At 34.6% G+C, this 13,680-nt stretch overlaps 1 protein-coding gene across 1 annotated transcript; it reads left to right on the plus strand.

The window, feature by feature from the left end:
* Window positions 1-6,498: 6,498 nt before the first annotated feature.
* Window positions 6,499-13,474, plus strand: LOC123667894 (aldo-keto reductase AKR2E4-like). Its single transcript, XM_045601726.1, has 8 exons — window positions 6,499-6,611; window positions 7,369-7,467; window positions 9,554-9,664; window positions 9,977-10,048; window positions 10,391-10,507; window positions 10,884-11,054; window positions 12,096-12,299; window positions 13,230-13,474. The coding sequence occupies exons 1-8, from the start codon at window positions 6,555-6,557 to the stop codon at window positions 13,422-13,424; spliced, it is 1,026 nt and encodes a 341-aa protein (XP_045457682.1). The 5' UTR covers window positions 6,499-6,554; the 3' UTR covers window positions 13,425-13,474.
* Window positions 13,475-13,680: the final 206 nt, after the last annotated feature.

Consider the following 13,680-nt stretch of genomic DNA (forward strand, 5'->3'; position numbering starts at 1 on the left):
TAAATTAATTTTAAATTTAATTTGCATTTTTTTTTTGGATCCTCCGGCTGCACCTATCGTAATTTATTCACAACTGCCAGGTAAACAAAACAATCCGACAATGACCCGGACCGCACGACAGCCTTTTTATTACGCAAGTCGTTTGAAACAACACACAAAAAAACGCTATAAGCTTACCTACTTCGATATCCGCTTGGAAAATTACAAATGCTTGTCAATGTTAGATTTTTTTGTATCGAGATTAACAATAATGATTGATTTCTTTGTTTTCATTCATTAGTATAAAATATAATTAAGTTATTACATTGTTTTATGTGAAACTAGTAATATGCCATGGATTCGCGTGAATTTAAATACTAATAAATAATTGTGTTTGCTCGCAAACGAAAAAAAAACCGACTTCAATTACATCGACAAGTAATACAACGTAGATCGACGAAAAAATAGTCAAGCAACTACGCGTTATTAAAGATTACTCAAAAAGTAGTTATCAGATCTCGATAAAATTTATATGTGACCACATGATAAACATCAGCTTTCGATTAAATTAAAAATTATCGAAATCGGTACACCCAGTAAAAAGTTATTACGGATTTTCGAAAGTTTCCCTCGATTCCTCTGAGATCCCATCATCAGATCCTAGTTTTCTTATCACGGTACCAAACTAGGAATATCCCCTTTCCAACAAAAAAAGAATTATCAAAATCGGTATATCCAGTAGAAAGTTATGTGGTATAATACAACGTAGGTCGACGAAAAAAGCGTCAAGTAAAAACACATTATTAGATATAACTCGAAAAGTAGTTGTTAGATCTCAAATAAATTTAAATGGGACCAATTAGCACACACCACCTTTCGATTAAAACTAAATTTGTCGAAATCGGTCCACACGGGCAAAAGTTTTGATGTAACATACATAAAAAAAAAAAAAAAAAAATACAGTCGAATTGAGAACCTCCTCCTTTTTTGGAAGTCGGTTAAAAAGATATAGATAAATATTTAAATAAAAGTGCGTGCGTAGAAAGTACACATGTCAGATGTGAAACTTTTTTTGCAAACTTATTTTTAGGTCTGACAAAAACGTTGCCGATTCAAAAAAAAACCTTGCGGTTTCATCCCCAAAAAAATTTCCATCATGCGCTTCAAGAAGTTTCACTTCAAAAATCAAAATACTTTTATTTTGAGACTAGTAATACTCGCGACTTCATAATATGAACTTTTATTTGTAATTTCTAGCTCTACCTACTATTAACTCAAATCATACAAAGTTTCATTCAAATTAATTCAGTAGTTTTGACTTAACCTTGTAAAGTCCAGTCTACTTTTATAGGTAACTAGCTGTGCCCGAGGCTTCGCCCGCGTTGAAATTAGTGTGTCACAAAGTTTTCCCGGCAAACTTCCAGTGAAACTCTCATCAAAATCGGCTTAGCCGTTCCGAAAACCTTCCTCTTGCCAATGGTGGAGCTCTCTCTCCAATGGTGAAATAGATTACAATGCATTAATTGGACACCCTCTCACCATCTATAGAGCATACATTTTAAATTTCAAGTCTCTTACCTTAATAACATAGGACTTTCATACAAACATCCAACCCCCGTTTCACCCCCTTAGGGGTCGAATTTCGTAAAATCCGTTCTTAGCAGATGTTTACGCCCTATAAGGAACCTACTTGCCAAATTTCAAGTTTGTAGCTGTTATAGTTTCGGAGATTTCGTGATCAGTGAATCAACCTACAATCCCCGTTTTAACCCCAAAAAGGAGTTGATTTCTGAAGATACATTATTTGAACACCTTTTCACCATTTATAGAGCTTATATTTTAAATTTCAAGTCTCTTACTTCAAAAACATAGGACTTTCATACAAACTTCCAACCCCCGTTTTACCCCCTTAGGGGTCGAGTTTCGTAAAATCCGTTCTTACCGGATGCCTACGTCTTATAAGGAGCCTACCTGCCAAATTTCAAGTCTGTAGGGTTATAGTTTCAGAGATTTCGTGATGAGTGAGTGACCTTTCGCTTTTATATATATTATTAAACGGTTTTTAAACGGTTTTATTTAGCTCACCCCGTTTTTTTTATATTATATTTAGCTCACCCCGTTTGTTTTATTTTTTATTCTTGGGTCAAATTTAGTAATTCAAATTTCACCCTCTTCCTGTCAACCGATTAATCTGAAATTTTGTATACACTTTGGATTTTGGTGACAATACAATTATGTTTATTCATTATCATTATAAATTCAAGATGGCCGCCGCTACAAAATGGCGGATAATTTATGTTTTATTAATCCCATCAATATGGGTATCAAATGAAAGGGCTCAACAAGCAAAATACAATATACTATAAAAAATTGAAATCCAAGATGGCGGCCTCTACAAAATGGCGGATAACGTAGGTTTTATCAATCCCATCAATATGGATATCAAATGAAAGGACTCAACAAGCAGAATACAATATACTATAAAAAATTGAAATACAAGATGGCGGCCGCTACAAAATGGCGGATAACGTAGGTTTTATCGATCCCATCAATATGGGTATCAAATGAAAGTGCTCAACCAGTATAATCAATGTACTATATAAAATTAAAATCCAAGATGGCGGCCTCTACAAAATGGCGGAAAACTTAGGTTTTATCAATCCCATCAACATGGGTATCAAATGAAAGGTCTCAACAAGTAGAATACAATTTACTATGCATAATTGTGTTTGCTCGCAAACGAAAAAAAAACCGACTTCAATTACATCGACAAGTAATACAACGTAAATCGACGAAAAAATAGTCAAGCAACTACGCATTATCAAAGATTACTCAAAAAGTAGTTATCAAATCTCGATAAAATTTAAATGTGACCACACGATGAACATCAGCTTTTCATTAAATTACAAATTATCAAAATCGGTACACCCAGTAAAAAGTTATTACGGATTTTCGAGAGTTTCCCTCGATTTCTCTGGGATCCCATCATTAGATCCTAGTTTCCTTATCACGCTACTAAACTAGGGATATCCCCTTTTCAACAAAAAAAGAATTATCAAAATCGGTACATCCAGTAGAAAGTTATGCGGTATAATACAAAGTAGGTCGACGAAAAAAGCGTCAAGTAAAAACGCATTATTAGATATAACTCGAAAAGTAGTTGTTAGATCTCAAATAAATTTAAATGGGACCAATTGGCACACACAACCTTTCGATTAAAACAAAATTTGTCGAAATCGGTCTACCCAGTCAAAAGTTCTGATGTAACATACATAAAAAAAAAAAAAAAAATACAGTCGAATTGAGAACCTCCTCCTTTTTTGGAAGTCGGTTAAAAATTGAAATCTAAGCTGGCCGCCACTACCAAATGTCTGATAACAATTCCACCAATATGGGTATCAAATAAAAGGGCTTGACAAGAAGAATACAGTGCACTATACAACCTCAATATTTAAGATGGGCCTTGCAATAATGAAGCACTAAATGAATTAAACAGAATGCAAAATAACAACTAAAAACTAGATAATAAAAATAGGTAAAAAAATTTTTTAAGTTAAACGGTTTTATGTTAAACATACATTGCAATGTTTAAGATAAATGTACTAAAAACCAAAAAATAATAAAATAGATACAGTCGTGGGAATTATAAACATATGCATAGACTAGACTAAAATAAAACCGTGGGGCACGTCAATTGTCTACAAATTATCGACTTAATGTGCGATAGAAGAATCGTTTAATTCGTCGTTAAAATAGGCAGTTGGCCCGCAGACGGTGAGGAAATTACTTACTATATAGATATTATAGATTACGAATTGTGTAGGCTACACTAAAGTTTGTTTTAAGAAGTCGTGGTCTAAGAATTTAATCTTTTTTCCGCAGGCCAGAATTTGTAACTATTTTGCACGCTTCCAAAGAGACTGTGCATTACTTTCACAAAGTGAATAATTGTTTGCTAGCAAACGAAAAAAAACCGACTTTAATTACATTGACAAGTAATACAAAGTAAGTCGACGAAAAATATTAAAAAACGCACTAGTTGCTACTACGATTTTTGAAGATTTAACTCGATTTCTCAGGGATATCATCATCAGATCCTGGTTTCCATATCATGGTGCCACCTACTCAATGGGATGTCTCATTTCCAACAAAAAAAGAATTATCAAAATCGATTTATAAACGACGAAGTTATCCGCGAACACATTATATATATATATCGAATCGAATGAAGATGAAGATGGGTCGAATTGAGAAACCTCCTTTTTGAATTCGGTTAAAAATACGAAAAGCGCTTACAATTAAACCTATTTTTATAAAAATCCATTAATATTCTATAAAATACACACTTTTATGCAGAATCCCATGAAACAATTATTTTAATATAATTGGGTGTTTTTTAACTGACTTCAAAAAAGGAGGAGGTGACTCAATTCGACATTTATATGTATTTTTTATGTATGTACGGGGATAACTTCGTCGTTTATGAACTGATTTTGATAATTCTTTTTTTGTTAGAAAGTAGATATCCTATGTGTCTAGGATCTGATGGTAGGATCCCAGAGAAATCGAGGGAAACCCTCTAAAATCCGCATAACTTTTACTGGGTGTACCGATTTTGATGATTTTTAATTTAATCGAAAGCCGATGTTTATCATGTGGTTAAATTTAAATTTTATCGTCATAAAAAAAACTATTGACTAAAAGCATATAGAATAGGAAGGCTGAAGACTAAATTGAGCTAGTAACTCAATCGTTAACTATACGAAAACTAAGTTCTGAATTGTATTTTCCGCGCTTGCACACACGCATTCTCAACATATACTTATGTACATTACACACACATTAGATTAATGGATTTAGTCTAAAAGGGGAAAAGCTATTGATTACACTCCAAACGAAATAAAAATCGCAAAATAACTACTTCCTGTGTTCCGCTGGCGAGGTAGCGAGATAATGCGTCATTTGAATAACTAATATTAGCGCGATAATGGTTATAAATTATATAAATCGCTAAAGTTTAAATTATACAATACTGTGCATGTACAGTACGCAAAACAAGTTTGGAGATAAACTAGTATGCTTCATAAGATCACGAATACGTGAATAATAATGTTAACAATGTCGACTGTATTTTTTTGTGTGCGTTATTCATAACTTTGTATTGGGTGGACCAATTTCGATGAAACTTTTTTTGGTGGTTGTCATATGATCCCCTTTAAATTTAATCGAAATCTGACTAGTAATTTCTGAGTTATCTCTAATAGTGGGTATTAACTTATTACTGGTATAAGTTACTGGTCGATGTACTATGTTACTGTCTACAGCCCGAATTGTTAGTATAGTTTCACTTTAAGTATTAAAGAATACTTACGCTTTCGTCTGTAATATCCCACTGCGGGCATAAGCATCTTTCTTTATATAGGAGAAGGATCAGAGCTTAATCCACCATGTTGTTCCATTGCGGATTGGCGGATATGTTCCCTACTATGAATAACAATCGCTATCAGGTACTTATGATAACAACCGGGATCGACAGCTTAACATGCTCTCCGAGGCATAGTGGGGAGACCCATAAGGACAAACACCCAGACCACGCCAAACATCTGTATGGCCAATACAAATGTTTGTCATGTGTTGGGATCGAACCCGCAACAGCCACAAACTAGGGCTGCAACTGTTGCGCCAACGCGTCGTCATTAAATAATAATTGAAGAATATTATATAGAAACTAAGTATAATAATAATTTTAAAAAGGCTTATTCAGTTTACGTGTTTCAAGAATGTTTTATAGGGACATCCAATGGTGACAAATAACTTGTAGTTAGGACACATCGGAGATGCAGGTTCTATCCCCTCTGCAACGGTCGATTTTTGATATGATATTAAAAAATGTTAAAAAACTCTTCACCTATTCTTTAAGAAACAAAAACTTTGTTTTCATACAAAATTGGTAATCTTGCATGAAATACACTGTCACTAACCGTAGTCCGTACATCTTTATCTTCAGGGCTTTGCACGGGTGCAAAAACTATCAGTGTTCCTCTACTATATTATTATCCATATAAACCTATATCCGGAATCACTCTATTTACTAAAGAAAGCTGCATCAAAATCCGTAGCGTAGTTTTAAAGATCTAAGCATACAGACAGCGGGAAGCGACTTTGTTTTATACTATTTAGTGATATAGTCCAGCACCGAATAATAGTTCCCCACTTGTTTCTATTTTATTTTATAGAATCACTAACTTTTACCCGCGGCTTCGCTCGCATTGATTTTTTTTTTCATTAAAAGTATCCTATGTTACTTCTAATACCTCCAAGCATATGTGTACAAAGTTTCAGGATGATCGGTTGAGTAGTTTTCGCGTGAAAGCGTAACAAACAAACTTACATTCACATTTATAATATTAGTAGGGATTTCGGCTTTACTTATGTATCTACCTGATGCTGAGTTAGTATAATTACATTTATGTACCATCTCGCTACACAGCATCCTTTAAAAGTTGATGAACCAGTCGTCTCATAGGAGTCGAGCTGATCTGTCGTTTTAATCCTGCTTATTAACTTTGCATGCAATGATGTGGAAACTTTATTGCATAATTTCATTGTTTATAGAAGTTGCGTTTTGTAATGTAAGTTATTTTATATTGCTATTATTATTTGTTTTCTTTGTTTTAGTAAGGTCTACGGAATGTAAAATATTTGATTGTTTTAACTGTTTTACTGTTTTTATTAATAAAAAAAAGTTTATTTCGAAATTGTAAAAATATTTTATAATTTATACATTTTTATAATTCACAATTTAAGAACAGAATATTAACTTTTTTTTTATTATTTTTTTTTTCTTATTTTTTAGATTATTTAAAAAGATATTCATACAGTAGACAAACGTCCGCTCTCGTACGTCCTAACGTTGGCTGGTAGATGCTTTTAGAATTAAGCCCGCCTTTTGTACAATTCTTCAATGGATTGTGCAATAGAGTAGCGATAAATAAATAAAGACACCTAGACACTGAAATATCCTTGTGAGATGACAAGTTGTGGACTTAAAAGAAATAGGAAAGTTATTTAAATGACAATAATTATTCGAATGCATACAATCTATACAAATAAATAAAATTGGAGTGTCTGTTTGTCATATTAAAATAACCGCTTTTTACTAAATGCTAATGGATGTTGTATACACGGTACATATACCAAAATAACATTTTTTTAAATTTACCTGAGGTCAATTGGTAATCTTATTGTTGTAAAAAAGTCTGCTTTATAAAAAAAGGAATGAAATAAAAATGATTCAACACAGAAGAACACTAAAAAATCTGACAATTTTCTCAACTTTCCGCACCTTCTTTTAGTAAATTTTCACATTGTTTTTATTTTTATTTTCAGACCGTTCCCAGCAATGGCCTAGCTCCATTGATCCCGTTAAATGATGGGAACACCATCCCATCGTTTGGTCTCGGTACATGGCTCGGTTTTAAAGACAAGGTACGTATTAGAAACTTCAAAAAAACTAGAAATTATTGCGTTTGTTCTGGAAAAATCGATTTCAATTTGCACCAACAAGTACAAACCACATAATGTATCATTAAAATCGGGAAACCTAGTAAAAAATTTACTAGATAAGACACATACAATATTCAGTCGAGTTGAGAACCTTCTCCTTTTTTGCAGTCGGTTACAGTGACGGTTAGTGTGTTTAAATTGCGTCGTAACGGTTGAACGGAAGTAAAACAACATCTTTTTAAAGGTTATTTTTGATGAGTACGTTTAAAATTTAATCGTTTTGATATTTAGACCTTGGAGTAGTAGAAAAAAAATCTAATTTAATCCGTTGACTCTAGGAATCATAGTTTAATTTTGTTCAGAGAATTCAAATTAATTAAATGGTCATCTTAATCTTAATCCAACACGCTGTTTCACCATGGATTCAAAATCAAAATCAAAAATAGCTTTATTCAAATAGGCTCCAAGAGCACTTTCGAATCGTCATTTTACAAAACTTTAAAAACAAATTATTATTTTTGTAGAAGTAAAGACACCACCGATTCGGAATGTAGATTCTGCAGAGAAGAATCGGCAAGAAACTCCGCAGTTACTCTTTTGAAAATAATATATAAACTGTGTTTTAGTACAAAATTAGAGACATGTTGCATAAAATACAGCGTCACTAAGTCCACACATCTTTATCAACTATGTAATCCTGCACCGAGTAATAAGCTTTATCTATTAATTTTTTTTTGATAAAAACTTTAAATTTATGTTGAGACAATTCCAAAATCGTTTGTGGTATTTTATTATACATGCGAATACCGTGACCCAGAAATGAAACGTTTACTTTGCGCAGTCGAAAACTTGGAGTTACAATTTTGTTATTCCGTCTCGTGTTTACAATGCGATTATTACTATTTATTTCAAAACAATGAATATTTTGGTGGATATACATAATATTGTTATAAATATACTGCGACGCGATCGTTAATATGTCCACCTTTTGGAAAACATCCCGTAGGGAGACTCGAGCTCCAAGATCGTAAATGCCGCGAATAGCCCTTTTTTGCAAGATAAATATAGTCTCAATATCTGCAGTATTACCCCACAGTAACAAGCCGTAAGACATAACACTATGGAAATAGCTAAAATATATTAAGCGTGCAGTTGCAACGTCGGTCAGTTGTCGTACTTTTCTAACTGCGAATGCCGCGGAGCTGAGTCTACCATTCAAGGATGATAAATGGAAATTCCACTGAAGTTTTGAGTCCAAATGTATCCCTAAGAAAACTGTAGTTTTATTGACAATAAGCCTCTCGTTATTTATTATAAAATTATAATTTGGATGCTTAACATTAGGTAACGAAAACACAACGCACTTGGTTTTTTTGGCGTTCAAAACCAAATTGCTTATTTTAAACCAATCTTGAATTCGCGACAAAGAAGCATTCACGTCATCATAATTTACTTTTTTCCTATCAACTTTAAATATTAGAGAAGTGTCATCTGCAAATAGATTGGTGGACATATTCCCTGCTATGAGTAACGATCGCTATCACTTGTGTGTAGTATCAAGCGGGATCTACATTTTAAGGTACTCTCCGAGGTGTGGAGAGATCCACAGGGAGAGACATCCTAAGCGGAAAGAAATATTTGTACATACAATTATCCATCTTTGAACAGAAATCCGATTCACGGCACACGCGCCACTACACCAAAGCTGTTATCATTTAATGTCTTTATCATTTCAGCCTATTGCAGTCCACTGTTGGACATAGGCCTACACAAGTTCGCGCCAAACATGGCGTGAACTCATGTGTGTTGCCCATACTCACCACGCTGGGCAGGCGGGTTGGTGACCATAGAGCTGGCTTTGTCGCACCGAAGATGCTGCTGTCCATCTTCGGCCGTGTATTTCAAACCCAGCAGTTGAATGATGTCTGTAATCTGTAAATAAATATTTTTTTTTTATACTTGTGCAAAGTTCTGCTGCTGAAGTCCTGGCAATGTACACACTCAACAAGCAAAGTTTTTTGAAAGTTCTATTACAAGATATTAAACAAAATCACATCATTATTACTAGGGTCTTCCAGTGCAGACATCCAGTGAGTCAGTAGTGAAAGCAGTTGAGGCGGCGATTGATGCTGGCTACAGACACATTGACACCGCTCGAATATATGACACAGAGGCCGAGGTATAATTTTATTATAATGCATAGGTTTTTTTATCTTTAACTGAGGTAGGGCACAGCTGGAATCCTGCTCAAAATATGGGCTGATTTTAACGGGATTTTGGCTGATAGATAGCTGATGTAATAAGGAGTAACTTGGGCCAATTTTAAATAGAAATTTATTCATTTCATAACTCTGCGAAGTGAACAACTTTTTTGTCAAATTCCACGTGCCTGAAGTCGTGGGCACAGCTAATTTATATAAAGTCAAGATATCCAAAAGGTTACCACTTTTAAAGATAATTATATATTTAAAATTAATTTTTGATTGTAAAGGTCGGAAAAGCGGTTAACAAGAAGATACAAGATGGCGTCGTCAAGAGAGAGGATCTGTTCATAACTACTAAGGTATGCATTTTGTTACAAACTTAAAAAAAAAAACAATTATAATATGCTAATTCAGCTCGATCTTATCGCGATTATTATATTGATAGTACCGATACAATGATGATGAAAGTTTACCGTGATTACAAGTCTTGCAACGTCGTCGAAGCTCGGAACTTTCAGAATAGCAAGCCCCGTAAGTCCCAGAGGATAAAAAATGTCCATAGGACCAGTAAAGTTTAAAAAGTTTCATTATTTACACTTAGTTATAATAAACAAGATTAACTCTAAAAAAACTAAATGATCTGCCGCTAGTATTGACGTAAGAGGAAGGTTCAGATGTCATATCTTAATGTATTATTTTAGCTTTGGAATGACAAACACGCCCGTGAAGACGTAGTGCCGGCGCTCCGGGAGTCTCTCGCCCGACTGAACTTGGACTACGTCGACCTCTACCTCATCCATTGGCCATTTGCAACTTATGTAAGTAAAGATAGACAGAAATGTAGTTAGAGTTTACTCGTTAGGAAACGATTCAAGCTCCGTGATATGAAAAAATGAGTGTGCTTTAGACCACACGACCGAAGTAAAACTTCTGCACAATAGGCCTGCACCGTGTCTTAGATATACGAAACGTAACTGGCTATAAGAAAAAGAGAATGTGTGCTCGCCCCTTTCTCTCTTGCTCCAGTCGCCTCGCCTGATCACACTTTTCGTAACGCTCTCGTCACGCACTCACCAGCTTACTCCCCAAGTCAAGTATGCGTAAAGAAGTTTTACTTAAGAAGCCAGGCATAGGCTATGGCACCAGCTTGCCATCAGGTGGATAAAAATATAAAAATATGAATAAATTTTTCAGCCAAATAACACAATCGATGACAACATAGACTTTATCGAGACCTGGCAGGGCATGGTAGAAGCCAAGCGGCTAGGTCTGACGAAATCCATCGGGATCTGCAACTTCAATATAAACCAGCTGGAGAGGCTGATGAAAAGTAGTGACGTCGTCCCAGCTGTATTGCAAATTGAGGTGATGTATCTTCTTATACTAAAAGTGACTTGAGTCAAACTGTAGAATTTAATTTAATTGTATTAATTTATATTTGTATGCGGCCTCTGTTTTATAAATTTTTATCTTGCTAATTTTTTGTTTTTTATATGTATATTAATATTGATTCCATATGGTTGTAATTAATGGACATGTAACATGGAAGTGCAGTGACTATTGCTTTTGTCCATGACATCCATCATTTTAAGCTCTGTAAAAATCAGCCCTGGAACTTAATGCTGAGTGTTAGACCTATCTTTGGTAATACTACTAAGGAGCTATTATTATTCTTGCTAGATTAGTCATTTTGTGTTACTTTTAAGTATTACTATCACAAGTTGTAATAAAATAGAAATAACTTTGCTTTCTATCATGCAAGAGTTTCCGATTTTTTTTTTTATGTTACTAGGTCGGCAAACAAGCGTACGGCTCACCTGTGGTAAGCGATTACCGTAGCTTATAGACGCCTGCAACACCAGAAGCATCGCAAGCGCGTTGCCGACCCAATCCCCAATCCCCCCAGGAGCTCTGGTCACCTTACTCACCAACAGGAACACAACACTGCTTGAGAACAGTATTATTTTGCTGTGATCTTCTGTAAGGTCGAGGTACTACCCCAGTCGGGCTGCTCCATATTTTGAGCAGGAAATTCCTGCTGTGCCCTACCTCAGTTAAAAGTTCCGTTGGACATTATCATGTTACTCGCGGCTACATATCTTCATAGCGTTAAATATAATGTCACGAAATTCAGCAACTTCCACTCTATTCCAACAAACACTGTCTTATGACTAACATGCGGTATCTGACAGATAAAACTTTGATATATTATTCTTTTTCACCATCGCATTCCAATTAATTTCGGCAGTATTTCTACTCTCTCCCTTAGAAACTAAAAATTGAAGTTCATTAATTGAGATGAATCCGGTCCTAATCGTCTCTTACCTCCTGCCGTTAAAGTCTATTCGTAACTTATCTACAGGATAAACTTTGTCAACGAACGGCGAAAAATTCATTTGTTAACAGGTTAACCTAAATCTCCAACAAGACCAGCTACGGCAGTACTGCCGCGATCACAACATCACAGTGATGGGATACACGCCCTTTGGCATGTTGTTCCCTAACAAAGCTACCCCCAACGCACCGCCACCACGCGTCGACGACCCTCAGCTGGTGGCCGTAGCGAAGAAATATGGAAAGACGGTGCCTCAGATCGTTTTAAGATATTTGGTGAGTACATTATGTCCTTGTGGGTCTCCCCATCGTGCCATGCGTTAAAAAGTTGTTTTAAATACACGTGTGTCAGAATCTTCTTGAAGTAAGTTAATCCTGAGATATGTGCATTATATTTATACGATCTATGCGTATTAATGATTATTTTCAACATTTTTCTATAATGATTTTTTTAATTATTTGTCTTACTCTATACGAATCTCTACTCCATCGTACTTTTCATACGCTTCGTTTACAAAGGAATAACTATCTGTCGTCAGCGCCATCTAGTAGTAAGTAGTTTATATCGTTAATAAATATTTTAAATAATTAATGTTTTCTATTAAATAAATTTAAAATGTAAATATTATTTATTATGGCATTAAAATAATTTTAAAGATAATCAAAATATGGTACACAATATTGATTAAATTGGATGGGAAACAAAAGTACACAGATATTAAAAATAAACTAAACATGACGTGTAGCTACAGAAAGAAATTCAATAGACATTTAAAGGGACATTATTTTTATTGAAATAAGTTAAATAAACAGGTGCCTCACACTTCGGCCATCACAGAAAAGTAATCCTATATGTGTGGCCAAGCTGATTTTTGACGTCTACAAATATTTGTATGACCCATAAACCTAAGAGATGATCAGAGATTGATGATTGTTGTGATGGCTTGTGATGGCTAGCATAGAATTTTGACACTTGACTACTTCTTGTGAGCTGTCTGTGAAGTTCAAATCCTTACGTTTTCTGTTTTTTTTTTTTTATTGTTTCCGTTACCATTCTTAATTTTTTCATTCCATACGAACCATCTGCAAAATGTTAAAAAACTTAGGCTCAAAATTCAATAAACGTTAGTCCAGCCGTTCTCGTGATTTGTGCTTAGTGAAACATTAGCGATAAATTTTTATTTATATCAATTATTTCGTTTCCAGTTCGAGCTCGGCGTTGTGCCGATACCGAAGTCGGTAAACGTGGACCGAGTAAAAGAGAACATTGGCATCTTTGACTTCGAACTAAAAAAAGAAGATAGAGACCTTCTCAAGAGCTACAACAAGAACTTCAGAACTATTGATCTAAGTGGACCTTGGGGAATGTCAAAGAACTATCCCTTTGAGATTAATGAGTAGTTTTGAAGTAATAAAGGTACAACTAATGATTTAAAAAATAATAATAATAACGAAAAGCCTATCGCCTTACCCAATTTTTAAGTATGATACGTTCTTAATATATTTGAATTTTATACAGAACTAGCGACCTAGCCTCGGCTTCGCACGGGTGCAATGCTGATACTAAATATAAAATAAATATTTGCAATGTAAGTGCAAAAAAATGTGTTTTTTTACGACATCACATTAGAAACCTCTAAAACTATCAGTGTTGCTC

This window comes from Melitaea cinxia, chromosome 29 (assembly GCF_905220565.1).
Source record: "Melitaea cinxia chromosome 29, ilMelCinx1.1, whole genome shotgun sequence".
NCBI lineage: Eukaryota > Metazoa > Arthropoda > Insecta > Lepidoptera > Nymphalidae > Melitaea > Melitaea cinxia.